The 27,260-nt window shown below is 38.1% G+C and overlaps 1 protein-coding gene across 1 annotated transcript in view; it reads right to left on the minus strand.

Annotated features, from left to right (window-relative positions):
• Nucleotides 1-578: 578 nt before the first annotated feature.
• Nucleotides 579-27,260, minus strand: part of TSPAN12 (tetraspanin 12) — a 65,436-nt gene continuing 38,754 nt past the window's right edge. The window contains exons 5-8 of the mRNA XM_052638975.1: nucleotides 26,498-26,572; nucleotides 22,059-22,166; nucleotides 17,902-18,045; nucleotides 579-1,208 (exon numbers count right to left, since the gene is read on the minus strand). Of these exons, the coding sequence (XP_052494935.1) occupies nucleotides 903-1,208; nucleotides 17,902-18,045; nucleotides 22,059-22,166; nucleotides 26,498-26,572 (633 nt within the window). The 3' untranslated portion in view covers nucleotides 579-902. The remainder of the gene's footprint in view (nucleotides 1,209-17,901; nucleotides 18,046-22,058; nucleotides 22,167-26,497; nucleotides 26,573-27,260) is intronic.

Genomic DNA, 27,260 nt, shown 5'->3' on the forward strand with positions numbered 1-27,260 from the left:
AGTTATATGTAAACTTTTTCTGTTAATACTTCCTAGAAACTAGACTGCATTCTCAATTATAATGATTCCTTTGTATCACATGAGTAATTTTTCAAAATTAATGGTTAAGTATTTAAGTTAACACTATGTATGTAATATAAACCCAAGACAGAATGTTAAAGCTCTATTAACAGGAAAGGTTAAAATAATGGTGCTATACACTATGGATTTATCCTTTTCACAATTGTTATTCTTAATGTTATAAGAACTGAAATCTACTGAATTATACAGACTTAACACAGACTCATATACACATATATCCCTGATCAGTTTGAGACAATGTTATAGTTTGCTCTTGTAAGTAGTAAGAATATTTTTAGTAACCAGCAAAAATCACATTTAGGTAGTCACCGATCTTCAGAGTGTACTTATGTATAATCTATTTCTCCTCAAAAGAATATATCACCAAGTAATAAAAGTCATTAGTACTGTCTAACTTCCTATGTTAGCAGTTATTTGGAACTTTATATACTAGTAAGCTTATGGAAGTAAATCAAAGTTTACCGTAGCTCCAACTCCACCTAGCATGTTTCGGCACATTTACATGGATGCAGAAATGCTGGTCAAACTCTGCCAAAGCATAAACCTCAAAGCATAACTGTGTTCAGTAAAAATCTTACACAGGCTATAAAGTGGGTATTAGATCTGTCCAGCATTACAAAAGGTATCACCTATTGTCCAGGTGGTGCTTTATCATATATGGAACTTTTCCCACTTCCTTTCAAAGAGTGGAACATTATGTGCTTGGGTATCCTTTTATGGCAACATTTTCATTTCTAAACATTTCTGAAACAGTTAAGTGTGTGTTCAAAAAATTCACAAGTCCAGTAAAATAAATTTGTGGTTTCCTTCTTTGACAGTCTCTATAATTCCTCCATCTCAAAATGTGTATTAAAGCTGTTCGCCATGGATGTGTGTTCAAAGATCCTCGACAGGCTTGGTTTCAGCAGTTCCACTGAATGACAAGGCAGGTGCTGAGTGGTGTCGTTCTTCAGAGCCATCATTTGGTCTGTCCCAGGCTCCCGTCTGTCGTAGTAGAGAGCCCAGAGCAGAGTAATGGTGAGTATCATGGCCAGGATCTGTGTCACTCCAATGGAGATCCCCAGAAACCTCAGCACCTGCAGCTGTTTGGTTCCTCTCAAAAAGGAATACATTTTCTTCCCACAACCCTGTAAAAGAAATAATATGCTCAATATTCCTCTGACTGTGTTACAGAGGATCAAAGTAGTGGAAAAAAAAATCATCCATCAGTTAGTGGAACCAAACAACTTGAATTACAAACTTTTAAGATAGTGACTCTCAATAGGGAACCCTGTGAGCCACTGGATGGGAGATAGAGGTGTGCATTCTTTGAAAATAAATTTTAATTATTAAAATAACTGCCTTCTTGTTTCCTTCCCCAGATTCTATAAATAACTCAACTAAATCAAGGAAACCAAGGCTACTGAATCAGCCTATTGTTAATTTGTGCATTATAGTAGAGGAGAGGAATATATAATACATAATTCTTAAATTTCCAAAGACACTTATATGTAACTATACCCTAATAAGTCATTACTATTCAGAAAGAAAAATCATGTAAAACTAGTCACAGACACATTTCAGTAACTACCTTTTCTGGTATACCATATAATGCAAATTAACAGCAAAACATTAGCAAAGTTTTATCAGTTTCACCAAAAGTGAAGTTAAAATATTTATAAGTAATACCATTGATACTTAACACTGCTTTAATAAAATAACTTCTCTAGTCATCTTACCTAGTTAACACACACACACAGTGAGAAACCAAAATAGATGACACAAGACAATCACCGACATTCAAGTATTTTTCAAAGAGTTCCACTCAGGTAATTCATCAGAACCCATTCGCACTTATGCTTATATGTAATTCTAACATCCTTATATGACACCATATAGATCATGAACTTCAGAGCCAGAATTCTGAATTCAAATCCCTGCTCTGCTATGTATAAGCTTTGTGACTTTGGCCATGTTACTTAATCTCTCTGTGATTCAGTTTTCTTGTATGAAAACATGAATGATAATAGGGCCAGCCTGTTTGTGATCTTGGGAAAATTAAATGAACAAACACCATTAAACACCTAGAATGGGATCTCATATATAGTAAGAACTCAGTGGGGATCAGATTTATCTGCTATATCAGCCCAGAGAAGATTAGAAAGCACAAATTAAAAGAGATGCAGAATCTGTGAAAAGCAGGTATTAATGGACAAGTATGAGTACAACACTTTTTTAGAGAATAAACCACCAAAAGCATGGCATTGTGTTCCCACTGAGTACTGATGAAATAATCCTTGCCTACCTGTAACAGCGAAGGTGGAGGTCACTGTTTCTCAAGACAGTGAAGTAACTATCCAAAATGATGTTTGCCACTGAGACTTTAGATCATGACTCTCCTCATGAAGAAAAAAAATCTTTAACATAGTTTGGAAAGAGGCGCACCAAAACTACTTAAAAAGGTTTAGCTTCAGACATTTGGAAATTAACATCATTGCTAAGTAATGCAGCACAGATCATCATATCCATCTCCAAAGAAATTGATATAAAATGGCTTTGCATGGATGGTTTAGTTGACTCCTCAACTATGTTTTCAGTACTTAGTACAAAAATAGATCTTTAATGAATAAAGAACAATTAAATTCCAAAATTAAAGGTAAACTACTCAAGAAATACATATGCTAATAATACAATCCTGTGAAATAAGTCAATTATTATTTGATTTTTACCTTTTCAGCAGTCTCTGGTGCTTAAATTTTACCCATATAGTTTTTCCCATTGGCATGTAAAGATCTCCCATCCCTTTAGACTAACTCACTCTAAGCTGAATAACTATGCAGAAAAGGTAATACTTTTTAATCTGTGATTAAAACAAAGCAGAAATCAACTGTGCTTCATACTCTGGCATTCAGTAAAGTCTGTTTCAATTTTATTTTAAACAGCCACATATACCAAAACAAAGATACAGTAAATTTTATTATCTAGGATATTTGGGAATGTGATATATTAGATAACAGTGAATGTTCCAGAGTGGGAGGGGAACTTAGAAGTCAAAAAGTTCACCTTTTTAATTTGTAAAAATATGGCTAAAAAGCACTTCTAGAGTAACATCCACAAAACTGGCGGAAAAAGGACCTCTGAATAGCCTCTCCCCCATTCAACTTTTTTTTGAACTCTGGAAATTAACCAAATGCTTGCAGCAATCTGAGGAGCATTTATTCAAGAGAAGCACCTGAATCTCAGTAAGAACAGCAAGCTTTGTGGCATTTTAATTTGCTTTACTCCCATGCCCCTTCCCCAGCTCTGCAGGAGCCTTGAAAATAAACAGCCCACAATTGTGGTAAAAATCAGTGGTCTGGCAGCCACCAAAGGCAACAGAAAAGGGTTGGAGCTCCTTCAAAGACCCACTGTTAGAGAACTGTCATTATTTGTCCTATCTGGTGGTTCCCTGAAAGAGATCACTAGCAAAGCTGTCTTTATCTGACTTGACTTGCAGTTCAACCTGGGCAACAGTCTTTTCCCTCTGGGGAGTATTTGTCAAAAGCATTCACAGGTAACTGCTCAACACTGAGGCTGCCTGAGGCAGTGGATAATAGTTGCACACAATGGGCTAGTCAAAAGCCGAAGGGGAAAAACTGGAGAATGTGAAGTCCTTTGTGGTTTTGGCAAAGCTCTGACATATTTGCGGGGATCTAGAAAGTTACACATGTGAGTACGGTTATGCTCAATCCCAGGACTGTGCACAAGTTCAAGAAAGAACTAAGAAGGCCCTAAGATCTCATCTCTGGCTAATATTGATTGAGGCTCTGTGCTTCCTCAGCAAAGTCTGGAAGACTTATTGATTCTGGGAATCTAAGGAAACCTCAGTGGCCACACAAGAAAATGCAATAAAATATTAAGACAATCTAGGCTGTCATGAATGGGTTTGCATCCCAGTGAAGAAAGCTTTTCAGTTCCCCCCAAAAACGTGGACATAGGATTGTATCATTACGGCTCATAGTCAGGACCTGGCCTCCTTAGAGATCACTGGACTGGAAGATTATCTCCATGTCAAGGAGGGTAAAGGTGGTTTATTCAAAGCAAAGGTCCTAGTTAGACTCCTCAATTTTTAATAAATAAATCAGCCCTATTACTTCTTCATTTAGTTTACAAAGATAAATCCCAAACTAGACAGAATGTAAGTATTTAGTTTAGTACTAAGTTTGTCATCAGAATTTATTAAATTATACCTTGTCCTTCTTTATCAAAAACCCCTCAAAAAGTGATGTTATCTACAGACTCTTTAAAATAAATAAAACCAATTGCCATCTCTAGGTACTTCAACTTATTATATCTAAATACCACACCAGACTACCAAATTCTGCCATGCTGCACTATATTAACCTGTGCCCTTACATATTATTTTCCACTGAAGTGTATTTCAATGATATTGAAAAACACCATAACAAATTACTCTATAAATTTTTTGAAAAATAATATTGAAGGTATTTTCCTAGGTATTTTAGAGTGGTAGATATAAAACTGCACTTGAGCAAATACTTTAGAATTTTGCTCCCTTTGAAAAACTAGAATACATGCCCTCTAAACATTAAAATGATCCAGACGATTATGTGTCATTTCACCTGGGCTTTCAGAAAGCTCAAGGACAAATATGAAACACAACCACAGTAATCCCATTTGCCTTCACATCAAGCATGTCCAATTACCCTTTCTTTAATCCTGGCTTTCCACTGCTATTTATTTATTTTTCCCGTCCAGTTTTATTGAGTTATAATTCACACAGCACTGTGTAAGTTTAGGGCATACAACATAATTTGACTTACATATATCATGAAATGATTATCACAATAAGTTTACTGAATATCCATCGTCTCATATAGATACAAAAGAAAAGAAAAAGAGGAAACATTTTTATATTTAAGAGTTGTAATGAGAGCTCTTAGGATTTACTCTTTTATATATAACACACAGCAAAGTTAATTATATTAATCATGTTCTACATTACTTCTCTAGGACTTATTTACCTTTATGCAATAAATAAATCTTATTTTTATTATTCATCCATTGTGCCTTTTTGTTGTATGTTGCATTAAATCATTTAATAAAAAAGATACAAGGTGTAAACATATAAATAAAGCACAAATCTCCCTACATTGCATATAATTTAATATTTCTTTGGTAATTCAGGAGGCACTGTAAAAACTTACAGCCTATTAGGTATCATGCTGAATTTCAGAGAATTGCTTACACCATTACTTAAAGTTAAGGATTAACTTTCCAAATGAATATTCTTCTTCTTGAAAAGAGAGTATTTTTTTCAGATTTCTGTGTACAATATGATTGCCTGCCTCAGCCACTCTCTGAATTCTTCATAGAAACAACTCCAGGGTTTATGGCCTATTCTGCAACACCTTCTTCAAAGTAGTTCAGTCTGAATACAAGTTGTGAGCTTATTTTGAGCCAGCCAAATAATCATGAATAAGGTTCACACTTTTCAGTGTAAAGTTGGATTTTTTGTTGAAAAGCAAGACACTAAGTCTAGAGAAGAAAAAATATAAATGTGTCTCTATATAATCTATTGTACTATTCACAGATATTTAGTTGCAAAAACAAACACTGTTGAGTGTTTGCTGTTGAGTGAGACAAAAAAGGAAACAGAAATGTTAGAGTTCAGAACTGCATTCCATTTCACAAAGACTCTTTTACTCACAATAGGAAAGAACTAAATTGCATTTATTTGCTTTTCTCAAAATAAAATACTGAGTTGATTTACCTTGAATATGTTTTCTTCCTAAGTAAAGCCATGTTAGCACTGCATTAATAACCTCAGATAATTCAAAGGTATGGAATAAGACAAGCTGGCTAACCTACTTTGCTTGCTGCAATGTTAAAATTCTGGTCAACTGTAAATACAACACTACCTTTTTATCAGAGAGAAATCACTAATCCCTGTATTTCCTGGAATCTATCTGAAGGCATGTCAAGATGCCTTACTTCACTTGAGGAAATTATACACTTGAAATTATTCTCTGATCAAGCTCCAAAATGAGTTTCTAAAATTAGAAGAACTCCTGTGGCTTTTCAGTACTCAATATTCACAGGCCACATCAAAAAATTAGGCAGACTTCTAATGTGCTTATGAAGATAAAGTATAAATAAAATCTAGGTGCCAATACACGCCAGTATTGATATCTTCATAACTGATTCTTCATAATAAACATAACTCCCAAGTTTGAGATGACAGTGTTAACAATCAGGTACAAATAAGTAACATTCAGTCCCATTTATTTTAAAATTGAAAAACTGAGTGACAGCAGTTCATGAGTTCATGAGCTTTAAAGAGGTTGGAGCAAAAGTTCTCCACTGATAATCATTAGCTCTGCAGGAAAATAAACCTGTCCTTAAAAAAAGTTAAACAGCAGGTAATAAAATTCACTACAGGATTTTCTGTTCTGTTAAGAGTAAAGTTACTCAAACCCATACACAGGAAATGCAGTAGAAAAAGTCTTCGTGTATCTCAAAAAAAAACCCACAGACCCTTGTATCTCATTTCATCTTCACAAGATCCCCATTAGAGAAGAAGAATCCTAAGTTTAAAAGACTACATTTATTGAACATCTGTCATTTTTACCAAAAATATGAGGGTGAAAGAGGAGAATGAAAAAGCTATCTTAAAGCTCAACATTATAAAAACTCAGATTATGGCATCCACTCCCATCACTTCATGGCTAATAGAAGGGGGAAAAGCGAAAGCAGTGAAAGATTTTATTTTCTTGGGCTCCAAAATCACCGTAGATGGTGACTGCAGCCATGAAATTAAAAGATGCTTGCTCCTTGAAAGGAAAGCTATGACAAAGCTAGACAGCATGTTAAAAAGCAGAGACATCAGTTTGTGACAAAGATCAGTATAGTCAAAGTTATGGTTTTTCCAACAGTCATGTACAGATGTGAGAGTTGAACCATAAAAATGGCTGAGTGCCGAAGAATGGATGCTTTTGAACTGTGGTGCTGGAGAAGACTCTTGAGAGTCCCTTGGACAGCAAGGAGATCAAACCAGTCAATCCTGAAGGAAATCGACCCTGAATATTTATTGGAAGGACTGACGCTGAAGCTGAAGTTCCAGTACTTTGGCCACCTGATGTGAAGAGCCCACTCACTGGAAAAAGACCCTGATGCTGGGAAAGGATGAAGACAAAAGGAAAAGGGAACTACAGAGGATGAGATGGGTAGACAGCATCGCTGACTCAATGCACATGATTCCACCAAACTCCAGGAGACAGTGAAGGACAGAGGAGCCTGGTGTGCAAAGAGTTAGACACGACTTAGAGAGTGAACAAGTGTCAGAAAACCCAGAAGGTGGTATTCTCCCTAGGAAGGTAAGGTGCAGGGGCAGATGTTCACTGTCTGAGCAGAAAGTGTATAAATACAAACCGCTCATTAGACGTCATCTCTCACTGGGCCCTTTTGTCCACCTAAATGCTTGTCCGGAAGAATTGGAAAGATGTGAAAACAAAATGAGAAACCACATGAAGTCCCCAATACCTTGGTCTAAAATCTACCTTCAGCCAACACAAATAGAACCAGAAAACGCATATTTTCCTGCCATTACTAGCAAAATTTAGGGCAATTTGGTTAGTTAAAAATCTAATTGTAGGTCACTATTTTTTCTATTTACCCTAATAAATGTTAATAAGTTTCTGTTATTATTGTCATTAGCTACCACCATGCATTGAAGATTTGTGTTTATTTCATGTCAAGTGATTTAATAAGGGTTTATTAAGTAGCTTAATTTATTTTTTTAAATTATAATGAGGCAGATACTACTATTATCTCATTTAATGGATAAGGAAATTAAGGTTTAGAGGTGAAAAAAATCTACAAACACTCAGCTTGCTCCTCACCATGTACTCCACATCTTGAAATTTTAGTGACTAATACAAGTATGGGCTTTGGAATCAAATAGATCGGAGTTCAGTCACTGACTAAGCTCTATGAAACTGGACTAGGGCACTGAACCTCATTGTGCCTCACCTTTCTTATCTGTAAAATGGATATAATGATACAGCACCTTCAAATAATTGTTATAGGGCTTATATATACATTTATATAATGTATATAAAATGCTTGCTCAGAGAGTTCTATATGTGACTCTATTTGAAAAACCCTATGTGTCCTTTTCAATCCCTAATTTACTTTAACTCTCAGCTATTACTGTAGTATATATTACAAACAGGCACTATTTGAAGGGTTATAAACATGCTAATTCACTCACATGAGATGGGTATTCTGGTTATCTTCATTTTAAAGGCAATAAAAATGAAGCACAGAGAGGTTAATCCAAAGAGTTTAGTTTGGAGCCTAGCCTAAACCTCTGAACCATGCTTCCTCACTAAGGAAAACTCATTCCTAGAATCCGCTCCTCCCTTGGCTTTCAGGAGACTGCTTTCCATTTCTTCTCTACCTACAACAGGTGTCTTCTCTGTCTTTAAGTATTGCCACTCCCCAGCTTCTGTCCTTTGCTGCATATATTACGCCATCTCTTTGTGTAGATTTACCTCCTCCTATGAATCTTTTGCCTCCTGCATATTGATGCTTTGAACTGTGGTGTTGGAGAAGACTCTTGAGAGTCCTTGGACTGCAAGGGGATCCAACCAGTCCATTCTGATGGAGATCAGCCCTGGGATTTCTTGGGAAGGAATGATGCTAAAGTTGAAACTCCAGTACTTTGGCCACCTCATGCAAAGAGTTGACTCATTGGAAAAGACTCTGATGCTGGGAGGGATTGGGGGCAGGAAGAGAAGGGGACAACAGAGGATGAGATGGCTGGATGGCATCACTGACTCGATGGACATGAGTTTGAGTGAACTCTGGGAGTTGGTGATGGACAGGGAGGCCTGGCGTGCTGCGATTCATGGGGTCGCAAAGAGTCGGACACGACTGAGACTGAACTGACTGGCTGACATATTGATGACACTTGGAAACTGTTAAGACATCCCACTTGCCCTAGTCTGTTCTCCACTCTTCCTAGCATAGCATTTTCTACAGGAACATAGCCTCCTATCCAGAGACCACACTTACCAGCCTTCCTTGCTGCTAAGTACAGTCTTGTAAGCCAAGCGAATGTGTGCAGAGGTGCGGAGGGCGGAGCTTCATGCACTGGATGGTCCCCTTCCTACTTCCTCCTCCTCCCCACTACTGCAACTTGAGGAAAATAGGAGCAAATGTGGAAGACAAGTGTTTAAAAAAGTGACACTGTCTAACTACCCAAGACCCCTGGGCAAACCTGTACAATAGGGCTGCCTGGCAGCCTGGACCAGCTGACTGATCTATGAGAGAGAAACAGAGTTCTACCTCATCCAAGCCATTGTATTTGGAGCTAGCACTTTCCTAAAGAGGGCACACAAAACCCAGATCTCTGGCTGAATTCTGTCTCCTGAGCTTCATACTTCCAGTGGGTTTCTGCACATGGAAGACCTGACAGGAACCTTAAGCTCAGCATTTCCAAAATGGAGCTAACCTAATCCTACTGCTCCCCTCCACAAATGACTTCTTCATCTCTCCAGAGTCCAAGTCAATGTCAAGCATCCTTGTCCTCAGCTTCCCTGTCACTCACTCCCCATACCCACCCCAGTCATCATTCTATTCATTCTCTCCCTTTAAATATCTTTCACATTCATTCCCTCCTTGCCCTCCTCAATGGCACATCTGAACTCCAGCCCTTATAATCACTCACATGAATTACCTGCACCGTTCCCTACCTGATTCTCTTCTCACCCAATCAAGACACAATTCTCACCTCCACTCAGACTCCACAAAGCCAACCTAATGATTTTTTTAAAGCATAAATTTAAAATTGTTACTTGTGAGGTACCTTCTCAGGTCAAAATATTATTATGGCTTTCTATATCGGTACCTTCTAAAGGCAAAATTTGCAAGTCTCTACTAATAAAGCACAGGAGGAAAAATAAGTGGTTTGAATAGTGAATAGGTAACAGGAAACTCGCCAGTGACTGTACTGAGACAGAGAGAGAAAGGAAAGAAGGCATTTGTATACCCGAAGCAAAACCAGCAGAACAGTTCAAGATCTGATTAGATCAAGCAAAGCTTGAAGATAAAAGGGATTTCCACCCCCACCAAGCCCAAACTGGTCCTGCAAGGCTTGGATGATAAAACAGCTATCACCCCAGGTCCCAGTCAACCCAATCCCTGCCAGCAGTTAATGGAGGAGATAATGAAGTCAGCAGAGAGTCATGAGGGAGTGTCTTTGCCTTTATATAAAGGAGCCCTGAGAATGGAACTTCTTGGGGATATTCCATCTAAATAACCACAGAACTTGAAAAGCTTCCTACCGTTCACCATTCAGGCAATCCTGTGTGTGTTTATCTGAAAATGGCACATCATCATTAATAAATCAGCATCCCATAACTACTCTGTCCTCAGCTTTGCTTTCCTAACAATGCCTCAAATTGGTGAATTTGTTTCTTTTCATCTGGCAACTACTCACAGACTTCAGGATAAAATACACGCATTAGCAGGACATATAGGGCTTTTCATAAGTCAGCGCCTGCTCTGTCCAGCCCTCCCCATGCCCCCTGCGCCCACTGGGCTGTCCTGCTTCTAGCTCTAATTCTGCACCATTGCCTCTGCTTGAAAAGTCCTTTAGGGACCCAAGCCACCCAAATGTTTTTCAGCAACTGGCTAACATTCACTTAGCCTTTAATAAGACTGGAGACCCAGTATCTACTACCCGCTCTGCGTGTTCTCACCCCACAACTCCATTATAAAGACAGTGGCAATGAAGAACCGCCTACCAGTGTCAGGCTTCTTCCCATGCCTCAGGTCAGGATCATCTCCTTTCTGCCTCTGTTTCTAGCCACTGACAGGAGGATCATTCCTTCACTGATTTAACCAATTTCACAGTAATGCAACTGGATGGTACCTGGCCAAGGTTCTAAGCTGTTACCTCTTCCTTCCTGCTTTGGGCTCCTTTTTTCAACTATTGCCCCTAATTTTGTTTGTTTGGGGCATGGCAATTTACTTGGTCCTGAGAAGAATCCCACTAGGAGCACAACAGCAGGATAAGCTGGGAAAAAAATAAACCATCCCATACCTAGGTAGAGCTTGCCAGAAGGCCACACCCCCATTCCCCACCCCATCCTTTTGTACCCACAACACTCTGTCATCTTTCTTCCTCTGGTTCAGAAGTGCTGACATAATATTTATGTGTGTAGGATGCTGTGTGTGCAAATCATAAACTTAAACTTCTATTAGTCAAACCAGACAGTACTGACTCACCTTTCTAATTCTAACAAAAATGTTGACAGGAGAAGAGTATTAAGAAAAAGAGTTGAGGGCTGAGATTAGTGCCCCTCCCCAGAAAAAATGTACATAGATTATAAAATGAATATTTTCAAGGACAGCAGAACAGCAGAACAGTCTTCCAAAGCAGAACAGCAGAACAGTCTTCCAAAGAAGATGGGTGGGGCCAGGACCTCCAATCCGGAGAAGGCTGAATTCCTGACTCTCAGCTCACCGAAAGGTTAACACACAACGGGGAGAAAAACCTCGAACCAAGCCATCTCACATGATCACCATGCTGAGGGGAGCATCTCTGCATGTCCGTTTACTTTCTGAGAGGACTGCGGATCTAGACACACCGTCATCATCTCAGTTCCTCTTCCTGCAAGTCTGGATTCAGAGAGAAAGACACATCCCCTTCATATCCACACCCCTCAGGCTCGTGCTTAGTCATGTCCGACTCTGCGACCCTATGAACTGTAACCCAGCCAGACTCTTCTGTCCATGGGATTCTCCAGGCCAGACTACTGGAGTGGGTTGCCATTTCCTCCTCCAGGGGATCTTTCCGATCCAGGGAGTGAACCCAAGACTCCTGCATCTCCTGCACTGCAGGCAGATTATTTTACCCCTAAGCCACCGGGGAAGCCCTGCCCTCTCTATCTCTCTATTTATATAGAGAGGTTTTCTGTCACTCAGAAAAGAAACAAACAACCATCTAAAGAGGAAGAAATGGTTTAGGGCAAAATTATTTGCCATTAAGGAAAGTAGTAAGAATATTTGATATTCAAACCCAATACCACAGGGAACTTGTCCAGATTAAAGGTCTAAAGAAAAAGTGTCTAAATGGCACACAGCTTCATGGAAACCAGCTCACTGTCTGGCCCTTACGTAACCTCTGTGAATAACTAGTTTTCTGAAGAAGCAGTCCATCTCTGAACAGTTGTCTTTCTCCTAACTACAAAACAAAGGATTGTGTCTTTGGACGTATACTTTACTTGACTCTCTCTCCCTCTTGCTTATACATTTGAGTTGGTCCTTTTGAAATAGGGCCTGTTGTGAGCTTGTTTACATCCATCTCTTTTTCTTGAGGTGACACGAAGAGGACAAAAATACTTTTTCAATTTTTTTTGAGGAGATGTTTTTGCTTCATTTTCTATCTGAGATAGCAAACACTGTAACTATTCCCTAAAACTGTGGTTCTTCACACTTTAAGGTATATTGTCTTTTCCCAAGAAAAGCTGATGAAAGCGATGGATACCAGTCGCTGAAAAAAGGCATGCAAAATATAAAAAACGATTACAACAGTATCACTTTTCTCTTGAAGCCCATCCAAGGGTTGGGCTTGGGGTCAGGTCCCTGGGCAAGGAGTAAGAAGTCCCTATTTCACCCAGACTTTTAACTTTACCAGCCTTCTTTAGTCTTTTTTCTCTCTTCTTATTCTCCGGTCAAGTCTAGAGCTCTAGTAGCTGACAAGATGGAAAACTCAGCAGGGGAGATAAGGAAGAGATGCAGCTTAGTCCTGTATTTTACCAACTTAAACCCTGATGTTTCACTGAAGCCAAGTCTCACACCTAGTATTTAGAGAGTGTGATTACATTAAAAATCAAATTAGAGGGTAGGAAGTAGCCAGGAATCCATGGCCCAGCCACCTCCAGGTTGAAGGAGGGGTAGCTTTTACACTTGCAGTTTTCTGGGCAAAAACGATACTCTTCAGAAGATCTTTGCCAGGCTGAATATTTGTCACCAACTGGGCCAGGTTCAAATGTCATCCTCTAAGAGAACCTGTTCCTAAACAGCCTGTCTTAAGTAATTCCTTCATAGGGCTTCCCTGATAGTTCAGTTGGTAAAGAATCTACCTGCAATGCAGGAGACCCTGGTTTAGTTCCTGGGTCAGGAAGATCCACTGGAGAAGGGATAGGCTACCCACTCCAGTATTCTTGGGCTTCCCTTCTGGCTCAGCTCGTAAAAAATCTGCCTGCAATGTAGGCTGGGTTCAATCCCTGGGTTGGGGAGATCCCCTGGGGAAGGGAAAGGCTACCCATTCTACTACAGTCCATGGGGTCACAAAGAGTTGGATACGACTGAGTGACTTTCACTTCACTTTCACCAAGAAAGTCATTCTTTAGCACATGGCCCTGTTCAGAGTCTTCAAAGTGCTTTTCACCACTTGAAATGATCTTTTATAGCTATTTTTTTCTTGTTAAAAGTCTATCTAGAATATAAGTTATACTGCAGGAGAACTTTTTGTCTCCAACATTCTCCACTTTATCTCCAGCATTCACAACAGCACTTGGAAACCAGTAAGCAAAATTTTTGAATGAATGAATGGGACAGAACCAAATTGATGTTCAGAGATATTTTCATCTGTGAATTTTTGAATGTATACTTTTATACAAGTGGATAGCTCATTACGGATATTTGAGGAGCTGTGTGCCAAACCAAACAATACCTCTGATAAAAATGTTTTTAAAATGTGTGATTACTGCTCTATTTCCACTTTGTCATTTTTCACAGATTTCAAATATGTCATAAAATATTATTGGGTCAGGGACCATGCAGGCCACCAGATGGTTCAGAATGATTTATTTCCTTGATTTCAGACTGCTGAAGAAAGACTGCAGGAAGAAAGTCAGTTCTTATCTCTAAGCTTACAGAATATGAAAGATAAAAGGGACCTTGAAGTTCATCTAGTCCGGATTCACTCTTAATTTAAAAATCCATTCTACTCACCAATGACATAGTTATCTGACCTTGACTTTAATATTTTTAGTGATGAGACACTCACTGTTTTACAAGAGAACCTTTATCACAATTGGACGGATTTTGATGAGCAAGGTCTTCCTTCTATTGATTCAAAATTTCCTTCCTGTAACTTCTGGCCCTTGGAGCAACAATGAATAAGTCTAGTTCCTGTTCGGAATGATGAACTTTGAAATATTAGGAGACATCAAAATATCTCTTTTTAGTACTTACTATTTCAGAATAAATTTCCTGAATACCAATAGCTGTTCCTCACTTGTTTACCCTTTTAGACCCCTCATAGTTCAGGTGGATGATCTCTGGGAACACTGCAATTAGGAAACATGTTCTCCAGGGCAGAAAGGAATTAACTCTTATTTTAATGATGGATTTAATTGTATCTGTGCCATAAAGCTACAAAGTTATCCACTTTTGTAAGTCAGCTATACATATAATTATGTGCTATATCATTATCAATATCAGCATCTGTTATTAATTATAAAATGCAAAAGCAGGTTACTCTGATATAATGAACCTCTATCTCTGCTGGAAGTCTGTCTATAGAACATCTCAGAACTGATAATGTCAGCTTGCTTTTGAAAGTCTTTGATGAAAATATGAAAAAAACTTTTAAAATAATATGGATCATCAATTTGCCCATGCACAATAGTGTAGCTCTTTTTAGTCTTTAAATTCATGTAACAGCAATTATAGACATCCTGAAGTAAAGCACCATTAAAATACTACCAGCAAAAGTGAGTTGTCTTTTTAAACCAAAAATTTTCATTAAATATTTAATTAATTGCTTCTCAACTAAGCAACAAAAAAGAGGTGAATCTGTCCATATTCAGATTTTGTGGGAAGATATGGCAAATTCATCCATGTTTTGTCATTCTCAAGGATCAATATTGGTTATAATCATGTTACTAGTATTAATCGCCAAAGAAGGTAGAAGTTATTATATATGTAGCCCAATAATTTTCCATATTGACTTCCTACTCCTAAGGATTAACAAATGGATTAGATTAAGTTCACACTAGGAACACTGATAGGTTTCAATCCATATGTGTACATTCACATCTATTCTGTAATCATCTGGGGCTTTTTATGGATTTTGGTTTCGGATTTTATTCTGCAATTTTTTTTTTTATCCCAAGAGGCAGCACTCCCTGGGGCTCACATTCCAATAAGTGAATGTCTGTCTATAATCATCCGCTTTGCTTTTTTAAAAAACCTAGTGGTGAGTTATAATGTCTTTGAATATCCACAATTATATCTGCATTTACTATTATCTTAGAAATATTTAGCACAACCTCCTGTTTTATGAAATCAACAAGACTTTAACTATTGAGAATTTAGGTGACCATCCCTACTACAGATACCAACCAATATTCAGCTTTCACCCCCCAAAAAAGATGTAGCATATCACTGAGGAACTCAAGAAACACTGAACAAATAATTCTTTGTTCAATATATCTTGTATATTCTTTTCATTCAAAGCCAAAATGCTACTAAGCATAATATGCTTAAAATGATAACATCTAAACACAATACTTCCCAGTAGTGTGGGGCATGACTACAAGTATTTTGATTATTCTTTAAAATAAACAACCTGAGTTATTCCGCTGTTTCAACAATTCTCAGCCCCTCCAAATTCATATGTTAAGGCCCTAATCCCCGGAACCTCAGAATGTGGTCTTATTTGAAAAGAGAGTCTCTGCAGACAGAGTTAGTTAAGATGAGGTCATAGCGGGGAAGGATGGGCCCCTGGTCCAGTGTGACTGGTGTCCTTATGAAAAAGGGAAACTTGGAGACAAATGCAAACAGGGAGACTGCCATGTAAAGATAAAAGCGGAGACATGGGTGATGCTTCTATAAACCAAGGAATGCCAGTGGTGGACAGCAAACCACCAGAAACTGAGGGAGAGGCACAGAACAGATGTTTCCTCACAGGCATCAGAAGGAACCGACCTTGCTGACACCTTCATCTCCGACATACAGCCTTTAGAACTGTGAGTCAATAAATGTTTTGTTTAAGCTACTCACACTGTGGTACTTTCCTACCTTAGGAAGACTAACACAATTCTGAATCTCTTAAAAATATTCGGCACTTCTCTCTGTGGCATGTCTTCAGAGCCCAAACAGCTTTATTTTGGATATCTTAAATGTGACATAGCCTTGTCCTCTCAGATGAATTTTTTAACAGCCAAAAGTTACTCATATTTAAGATATGTATGCGATGAAGCACTTGTGTGGGTAATCCAGCATCTTTTTCAAATTTGTTAATTTACACTATAAATTAATAAAACTGATTTTTCTCTTTGTGTGTCTTTACAACTGAATTTAGCAGATGCCCTAAAAGGTGTTTGGAACAATAACAGTATTTCCAGGGAAAAACAGATACGTGTTGTGTGTGTATATCATATTATGAATGGTGTCACTTGTTATTTTTATGTTAAGATGATTTGTGGTACCCAGATGCTTGACTGGTGAGGTATCTGGGAAATGATCCCAGCCCATCAGCTGGAGCAGCTTCCCGGCATCTGATTTACATTTTGAGCCTCCATTCTAGATCAAGACTACAAAACCTTCTGTAAAGATGTTTATATCTGTGTGGTCCTACATAGGAACTGCTAGTCCCAAGTAGCTGTGGAGTACTTGGTGGCTAGTACTGTGGCTAATGCAACTGAGCAAACGCAATTTTTATTTGGTTTAATTTTAATTGAAATAGGAACATGTAGCTATTGGCTGGTAAGGAATCCACCTGCAATGCAGGAGACCTGGGTTCGATCCCTGGACAGGGAAGATCCCCTGGAGAAGGAATAGACTACCCACTCCAGTATCCTTGGGTGTCCCAGGTGGCTCAGATGGTAAAGAATCCACCTGCAATGTGGGTGACCTGCATTCAATCCCTAGGCTGGGAACATCCCCTGGAAGAGGGCATGAAAGCCCACTCCCGTATTCTTGCCTGGAAAATCCCCATGGACTGTAGCCCACCGGGTCTCGAAGAGTCAGATAAGACTGAGCGACTAAGCACAGCACAGCTATACTGGAATGATGTAGTTCTAGATTTTAACTTGAAAATAGGATACCCCTAACGAAGTTTGAAAGCCGCCGTTAAAAATGAAGGAATAAGAAAGATTCTGCTGACAAATGAATAACTGATGATTCTGATAAATTCTCCCAGAAAACGTAACTATGAAAGTTTCTGGGCCATTTGACAACTGATTTGAATCCTAGTGAGCATCAGTCATTAAACCAGCTAAAACTAACATCAGTGATCATTAACCAGCAGGGGGACCTGAAGACTTGAGGACAGCATTACAGCATTTTCTCTGGGGAGTGGAGAGAAACACACAATTGTGTGTGTGTGTGTGTGTGTGTGTGTGTGTGTGTGTGATTTTGTTTTGCTTTGTTTTCTTCCTCTCCCCCACTCCCATGTTTTAGTATATAGGGAAGCCCTAAATACCTATTCTGCTCAGGAACTCCAAACCTTGTCTTCCTGAAAATCCAGAGTTAGTCACACACTATTTTAGAAGCAACCTTAGGAGGTAGCAATGGAGCTTGGTTCTAGATAACACAGTTCAAACTCCAATTAATTGTAAAACCTAATCTTTCCCAATTTTCTTTGTTAAAATGTGATCAGTATTCAGACTTTTATATTTATTTTTAGCTTGGTTCTCTTTCTTCACATTTCAGAGGAAAAAATATTTCAAGTTCTTCATATTTAGGTAGAAGAGGAAAATGCATTGGCCTGTTGTTGGTTCTTTACTTCCATGATAAGTGAATGACACATGGCCTTACCTCTTGATAGAGGTCACTGAGATCTTCCTGGTGGGCCTGTTTGGAACATCCTGGGAATTCCCTAACACAACAGGAATCCGGGGGCCAGTCCATCTCTGTCATTTCCAGCCAGTCGGTGAAATAGACAACTCCACAGCATTTGAACTGCAAAAGAATGACTGGTCAGGCTCAGAAACAACAAAAATATTTTCTTAACTTTTGGGAGATTAAACGTTAGATTTCTTAAATTTTTGCACCCAGAGCTAAAGTCACTTCTGTCATCACCTAATGATATGTGCACATTCTATGTTGACAACAGAAATGTAGGAGAGGACTTCATAATGGAACAATTCTGAACAATAATGCCCATAATGCATGAAGACAGATCAGGCATGACTGAGACTCACTCCCCAAGTGTAAGCTCCTCTACAAGTGACCATAGAGCGATAGTATTCATACACATACTAACAAAACAAATTTAACGTTAAGCCTCTAGCTCCTAGGGAATAGTTGATCAATCTGTTTGCATATTGCCTAGTTACCGACTTAACTGCTTCACAAATTCAAATATTATACTAAATGTTTCTGCAATCTCTGTAGAAAGATTTTTGGCCAACAGCCCGCATCACAAATATTACCCAACTTGAGTTCATTAACCACTGAATTTCCAAAAATTTCTGAGATATAAACATAGGTTTGGCTGACAAATTTTTATTCAACTGAGTGGGAATCTTGAAAAAAGCTGTCATATCCTATCACCATAATCTCAGAAAAAATGATGTGCTTTTAGATTAAAGTTGGGTTTAAGACATTAAGACAAACTAAATTGTCTTTTTTTTTTTTTTTTGTCTCATTTCACCAAGTATTAACAAAAACTTTCTCTGGCCAAGATTTAGAAACACTGCTTAAGGTCTTCTTAATTTAGATTAGATTCAGAGTAATTAACTGAAAACTTTCTGCCGTGGGGTAGAGGAGGATTACTCTTCCATACAGTCAGAAAGAAGGACTATACATGGGCGGTCACTGAGAAGAATTCTGCCAAGAGCGGCTGGCTTTGCAAATCATGTAGGCCAACTGATCAACCTGTGTTCAGGATTAACTCTGCATCATAAAATATCACAACCCACCATTTCAAAATTTATCTAAAATAAACTTTAAAGAATTAAGAACTTCTTTTGTGAAATGAAACAAGAGATGATTTAACATGCTTACAGTTGTTTAAACATCTAACTTTGAAAGAGAAAAAAATCATCTTGAATACTATAAATGATGAATCACTGATGCTATGAGTAATATTAAATTTTTCAGGAAACTTGAGAAATAATTTTAGTATTTTCCTTTTATATATTTTTGTCTAAAAGATACAATTATACCACAAACATCATGAATTAAGGCAAACATAATTTAATACCATATATTTCACCTGTCAAGCGACAACTTTCTCAAAATCATAAACTACTACATTTCCAAGTTAGTCTTTTTACATCCCTGCACGCAGAGGAAAACTACTTCTCATTTCCTAACATCGTGTGTTTTTCTGTGTGATGACAAGAGGACAGTTCTGGGAACACTCTGACTCCATCCACAATAGAACAGTCCATTTCTCTGGCCTTGTCACGAAGTGAGGGGCTGCACAGAAATGACTTTTCCAAATAATTTAAGCATTTCAGGTTCTGGACCAAACACTTTTTTATTTTAATAAGTCACTGAGATATTGTTTCTTTTTACATAATTGTTTTGCTTCGTCAATAGAAGATACTGAATTGATACTGAAATTCTTCCTGAGAACTCCCTTGTGACACACACCCATTCTTAAACCATACATGACTATGGAGTACAGCTCCTTAGACTATTCCTGCCTCCTGTAGAGTCACATTGTGAGATGGAATCACTCCTCTAACATGTTGTCAAACTGGAAAATCCCACCACCATGTCACATAAGTAGAACCACAGGCTCTGAAGAACAGGTCAAGTAAGTTATCAAGATCACCAATCAGTGAGTGATGGAGCCTATTCATTCCCAAGCCTATACTCGCACCTCTATGTAAAAAAAAAAAATACATTTTTAGCATCAATTTTTTTTTAAAGTCCTGAATATATATCACCAGGGCTCAAGTGAGTGTCCAGTAAAGTGAGATGCATGCCTGAACCACACCGAATGAAAAGTCAGGAAAACTGCTGCCTGACAAGGCTGCTCTCAGCTCTACAATTTATTCTGGGAGAAGAGTCTTATCAGCTGAACTGTGTCCTCCCGACCCTACCAGCAAAATTCACGGGGTGAGGTTCTAACCTCCAGAATGTGACCATATTTGGGAAGAAAAATCTTTACCGAAGTAATTTAATTAATCTAAGGTCACAAGGGTGGGACCTAGTCCCATACGCTGCTGTTTAGTCACTCAGACGTGTCCGACTCTTTGGAACTCCACGGACTGTAGCCCACCAGGCTCCTCTGTCCATGGGATTCTTCAGGCAAGAATACTGGAGTGGGTTGAAATTTCCTTCTCCAGGGAATCCCATATGACTGCTGTCTTTATAAGGGGAAATTTAAACACAGAGGGAGGATGACACCAAAGAAGACACAGGGAGAAGATGACTTTGGCCATCTACAAGCCCAGGACAGAGGTCTCAGAAAAAAAAGCAAGCCTGCTGATGCCTTGATTTCAGACGTCCAGCCTCCAGAATTGTGAGACAATGAGTTTCTGATGTTTAAGCTACCCAGTCTGTGGTACTTTGCTATGGATGCAGCTCTAGTGAATTAATACAAGGGCCTTTCAAAAACTCTTCCAGGAGGCCCAGAGGTCTTCCCCACCTCCTTTTGGGTGAAATAGGCCTACGAGATGGAGGAGAGAACTTAATATACAGCAAATCCAAAAACAGGAGTGCTATCGTTTGCAGTGCTATGCAGTCTACCTACGTTGGATCCTTCTTTGTACCATTAGGAAAAAAAAACACACCTCACTTTATTTTTTGACTTGGAATATCATGGTCTACATCACAAATCTCAGAAAATAAAGAGCTCTGGGAAGCACCCATTCAGGGCAGTAGCTGAACACAGCTTACTATAAATTCCCCACATGCTTCATTTATTTTCCCTTCACATTGCTTTTAATACAGATGAAAAGTAAACAAACAAGGTCAGGAAGCATTTAAATAAACAGGAAATCTGTGCTGCAATGATAATTTTCACCATCTCAACAACTGTAACACAAAGAGCCAGATTTGGAGTTTACCCTGGACTTGAACCTCTGCCCGTATCCAAGACAGAGTGACTGGGCAGAGAGCAGGACATCTATTGTGCAAGACACTGATCCTCAAACACTCGGAGCCCAGGGTTAAATGACATGAACAGAAAGAGATATACTTGGTCACCTGAGAATCTCACTCCAGTCATAAGGAAACTGCTTGGGAGAAGAACTTTGCTTGAATCAATGGTTAAAGTCACCAGATTTTAAGCAACTAAATATAGTCCCTCTTTGAGAAGATGATGGGATGAGGTGCTATATGCAAGGTAAGTACAAAAATCTAAAAGCACCTAACTTTGTAATGTTATTGTTAACAACCATAAGCTAAATGAGATCAAACTCAGGATCCCATTTAATTTTCTCAACACCCAGAAGAGACAAGGGCTTTTATTATCCCCATTTTGCAGATGAGGAGACTGAGGCTTAAAGAAGTTAAGAAAATTACAGAAGCTCATGTAATAGTAAGCGGCAGAGCTGGAATTTGAAGGAAGGTCTTTCTTTCTAAAAAGCTATGCTTTTAATGATATACTGAGTCCTAATTCCCCAATGAGACCCATTATTTTAAATTTCTTAATGGTGTTTAAATTATAGAGAGCTCTAAAAATCATGAAAAATGATCCATTCAAATAGAGCTTGGGTAATTATCAAGGAATTCTCATTAAAAAGGGAAAATGTACAGTAGTTTAGCAAAAGAGCTTTAAAAAACTCTAAAATATATGTGAACCATGTGAAATGAAGGGGAAATGATGTATATGGGAAGAAAAGCAGGGCATAGAGCTACTTCAAGTATTTCTTGATAAAGAACTACACCAGTGGTAACTAAATCATGGGCTTAATTGTTCAGCACAGAGAAAATGACCAAAGCCAAAGCTCTGTACACTCATGAAAATGTGCCATTTATTCCATAACCTCTACCTTAGAAAATGTAGCACTTACCTCTCTCTGAAAAAAATTCCAAGCATGAGTAAGCCACCGGTATCTCGGTAAGCCATAATTTGTCATTCTGGCTTTCAAAGTGACCATGTCTGACCACTGAACTGGAACCTAGAAATTAAAAGAAACAAAATATCAACAACCGTAACATTTAAACAGCCACATTCAGACACATATATGTTTACATATTCACAAACACAGTCACTGATGGACTCATCCACATATACTTACTTGGAATATACTGCAATTGACAAATACTATCTTAAATTTATATTTGTTTGTGGTTTAAATTAACTCAGGGTTATTAAATACTTAGTGAATAATCTCTACATGTGCTAAATGAGGAGGTACTTCATACTAAGCAAAATAATGTGAAATCACTTAATGCCAATATCAAGTTTAAGGAAATCACAAACAAATAAGCTATGTGTTCTATGGGCTTCCCTGGTGGCACAAACTGTAAAGAATTCTGCCTGCAATGTGTTCTATAGATACACCTGAAGAGCTCCTAATAACAAATGATCCCTGCTGAAAAATACCCTTTGATTTGAGTACATAATGCTATGAAATTGTTCTTTGAAGTGACTGCAGATTATGATACAAAAATAAACAGAGAAGAATTAAGAAGAGAAAGAGTTCAGCTCAAGTCAAGCCTCATTCTGGAATAACCTTGTAAATACATTTTCAAGAATTGGATTTTAGAGGCAATTAACAGAGTTTAATCACAACAGAGCTTCAGGTACACAACACAACAGCTGGCAAGAAATCTAGTTTCAGCATATCATGCTGTGATTTTCTTATAGCTGGAATTTGATTTATTAAAACATTGTTTTGAATTTTTATATCTGTCATGAGAGACATTAATCTATAGTTTTCTTTTAATCTCTTTGTTTAGTTTTTGGCATCATGATAATGCTGGCTATATAGAATGAGTTGGAAGGTATTCCCTCCTCTTCAACCTTTTTGGAAGGGTTTGTATAGATTTATCTGCAGTGCCACAGGAAAAATGGGGTCACACAAATCGTAGTCTCTCCACACCTGTGATATTAAAGTAACTCTTAGGAGACTAGACAGACATCCACATCTGATCTATGGGGCAATATGAACTGGGCTTAGTTGAGCAAATTTGACACTAATTCAAGATTCATATCTTTTTGAAATCTTATTTTTAACAATAGTAATATCAATAGTAGTTTAAAAATTCCTGGCCACAAAAAAATCTTCATTTTGTTCCTTTGTTAATTTTCATTTTTATTACTTGGAAATGCACAATACTAAAGAAAACACCCCAACATCTAGGCACACAACTTTGTTCCCTAAATAATGAGCTGATTTGGGTATGCTTTGTGTTCATATGGTTTCAACAAAGTTCAGAGAACTAACCAAAGTTCAAGCTACTTCCTATAAATTCTTATTATCTCATATCCTTTGAACATAAAATAAATGGAAGTGAAACAAATTCTCTAGAAATGTATAATCTGAAGCAGTTAATATAATTGACAGATTTTATCTAGAGAAGGAATGATGAATGGGAAGTGAATATGTATAAAAAACAGAAATAATGGGGAAATAGGCTGTCTGACGCCAAATATCTTGATTTGGTTATTGTTGTTGTTCAGTCACTAAGTTGTGTCTGACTCTTTGCAACCCCATGGATTGCAGCATGCCAGGCTTCCCTGTCCTTCATTACCTCCCAGAGTTTGCTCAAAGCCATGTTCATTGTGTCGATGATGCCATCCAACCATCTCATCCTCTATTGCCCCCCTTCTCCTCTCGCCCTCAATCTTTCCCAGCATCAGGATCTTTCTGGTTATTAGATCTGGTTATTAGAACAGTCTTATTTTTAATTTATTTTCCAAAATAAATATAAGTTGTTTCCCTCTTGTGACCACAATCCATCTGAGACTAAATATAGCAAGAAACAGAGGAGGTCATTGAGGTTTTGGCACAAAATACAGTGATCTAGCCATGAAGGAAAACACACACGTATATTGGCTTCTTGCGTGGAACAGCTAAGAGCACAAAGCCCATTCTATGTAAAGGCTGGGTTCTGCAAAATTTGGCAGCTAATAAACCTTAATGGCATTTTTCATTCACACTGCTCTTAGTGCAAAAGCAATAAAAAAAATTCTGACAAACTTTTTTCCTAAGGGACTACTTTCCACATTTCTCTTTTAAACAGCCCTTATTTTATCCTGGTGACTTAATGGAGGGGGGAGGAGATTTACACAAGCAAAACACTGATGTATGCTTCAGCTGGCACAGCAGTGTACACCCATGTAGCATCACTGTGATACTAAGAAAATATTTGCCGATGACCCCTTCATAGAATAGAAGAAAGTACCTAAAATATATATATTCCTTTCTGTCTCCTCAAGTTCCTTAGAATTACATTAGAGTCCAAAGATTTCCTTTCAAATACTTAAATTAATTCATTTCAAACTTGTTATAACTTAGGAAATTAATCAAATATTAATATGACATACACACTATACAAACCATTTTTAAAATCCACTAGAAAGTAAACTCACTTTGAAAACCTTTTAATTACCAAAAAAGAACAAAAGTGTTGAAATGAGGCCATCGAGAATTATATAGTTAAGTTCAGTCACTCAGTCGTGTCCGACTCTGCAACCCCATGGACCGCAGCACGCCAGGCTTCCCTGTCCATCACCAACCTCTGGAGTTTGTTCAGACTCATGTCCATCGAGTTGGTGATGCCATCCAACCATCTCATCCTCTGTCCTCCCCTTCTCCTCCTGTCTTCAATCTTTCCCAGCACCAATTTACTGTATAATTGATGAGAATTATATAATTTGCTACCTATTCTTAAATGTTAAGGAGATCCATGTGTTTTTTGAAATCAGAAACAATTAATGACACCAAAACTGAGTCCCTGGACCCAATTACCACTTCACTTCCTTAACAAACCAAGTTTCTAGGGATAGAGTGAAAATATGATTCTCAAAGACAGCAAGAGCCTATTTTAATGGGACATTTTGTTTTGAAGATAGTGCTTAACTTTATATTAAACTAGCTAGAACCTGCCTTGACTTTTTAATTTTTAACAGAGAAGAAAATAACCATAAATTCCCTCTTCTTCCTAAGAGTTATCACATATTGAAAGCATGAGTATTTTCAGAGGGGTTCAGAGGTGTGGCAGTGCCAAAGGGTAGCCTACATGTAAGCTGAATTATGTAGAGTAGCCACTAGGCTGTAATTATCGCTTAGTTTTAAAACAGAGTCACAGTACGGTAGCAGATTCAACATAGAATCTTTAAAAACTGCATCAGTACCAGAAATGTCTTCAGTTTTCTTACACAGCTCCCAAAATGCCTCTCAGAAATGTAAAGGAATTTCCTCTTCTCAAGAGCTCTTAGGGGCTTCCCTGGTGATCTAGAAGTTAAGACTCCATGCTTCCACTGCAGTGGGCAAGGGTTTGATCCCTGGTCAAGGAACTAAGATCTCATATGCCATGCAGACAAATAAATACATAGTAAAAAATCAAACAAACAAACAAACAAAAAAACCCCTTCTGTATTAAAAAAAGAGCACTCTTAAGTTTTGAAATGTTGAAGAGTCATCTGGAGAACTTGCCACAAATAAAACTACCCAGTCCTGCCTTTTCCCTCTATTCCAATTTAGCAGGTCTGGCCTAGAGACTTATACTGTGCATTTTAAAGAATCACTCTGACAGACTCCTGCTATACACAACCCAAAGACTACATGTTGAAAAAAGCATCATCTTCTTGAAATAGAATTCTTCTATGAGGCTCAGAGTAGCCAGCCTTCACAGACATACAAAGGTGTTCAACCTCACTAATAATCAATGCACCAATTTTTACCAGTGGAGTGAGCAAACATTAAAGAAATAATAATGCCCAGTGGAGCAAAGGTGTGAGTGGTAAATCAAACATGACTGCTAAAACCTTAAGGTTAAGAAACTCTCATTCTCATTCATTCTAACACACACTTCTTAATTTGGAAGAAGACACTTCAGCTTGCTGTAAACAGAAGGGCATGTTTTCTAGACATCAGCCTACAGCTGAAGTCAGCATTTTATAAGGTTTTCAAGTAGCTTTTCAAGATTTCTCAAGACCTGTTGCAAATGTGAACATTTCCTATTATTCACTCAGAAGCTCATAACATTATTCAAGAACATATATTATTTTTGGTTTATTATATCCATGTCTAAGCAATCTGTTGGATTAAAGACATATATTGGAGTAGAGGAAATGAAATATTACAAATTACACTTTGGAACTGTGATGTAGAGACAGGAGAGAAAACAGTACATTTTAGAAGTATTGGGAGTATGCATTGTGACAGAAAGCATAAACATTCAAATTAATAATCATGTGCCTAACAAATCCAGAGTATCTGATTTAAAAGGCTGCACAAATACTGTTTCAGAGTGTGGTTATATTCCATTTTGAACTCACCATTATTTCTTGCTCATATGTCCAAACACCACAAGCCAGTTCTACACAGAAAATGACAAGTAAACTTCCAAAATACTGTAGGAGAACAGAAAATGAATGCTGTTAGGATAGAATCAAAGTAAAATACGGTCATCAGAGACAAGCTAAGTATTATTCAGTGTTGTTCACCCAAAGAACAAGAAAGCAGAGGCACATATTCAGGAAGCTCCCTCCCTTGGGAGCAGATGGGGAAAATAACAGCAAATTTTGAAGCATCAGCAGACAACATTCAATACTTACCTAAGTGGGTCATTTGGATAGTACTCTATTTATCAAATGCTTTTATAATTAATTCTCTCAACAGATAATACTACCTTATTTTACAAATGAAGAAATTAATGAGAAAAGTATACAATATGACTTGCTCAAGAACGTGCATAATAAATTTTAGAGACCTGGACCACTGCAGACCTAGACCACTGTTCTGTGTGCTGTTCCTTGCCACTTCTCCAGTCATGCAGGTCACTTTACAGAAGTAAACAGTAAAAGGGTGAGAAAGAATGGGCTTTCTGAAAGTTCACTAACTGCAGCAGAATTAAAACAACTCCACTGGACTTTCCTAGCGGCGCAGTGGATAAGGATCTGCCTGCCACTGCAGGGGACATGGGTTCCCTGGTCTGGGATGATTCCACATGCCGAGGAGCACCTAAGCCCATGTGCCCCAACTACTGAGTTCAAGCTCCAAAGCCTGCAAGCCACAACTCCTGACCCTGTGTGCTGCAGC

The sequence above is a fragment of the Budorcas taxicolor genome, chromosome 4, assembly GCF_023091745.1.
Source record: "Budorcas taxicolor isolate Tak-1 chromosome 4, Takin1.1, whole genome shotgun sequence".
NCBI lineage: Eukaryota > Metazoa > Chordata > Mammalia > Artiodactyla > Bovidae > Budorcas > Budorcas taxicolor.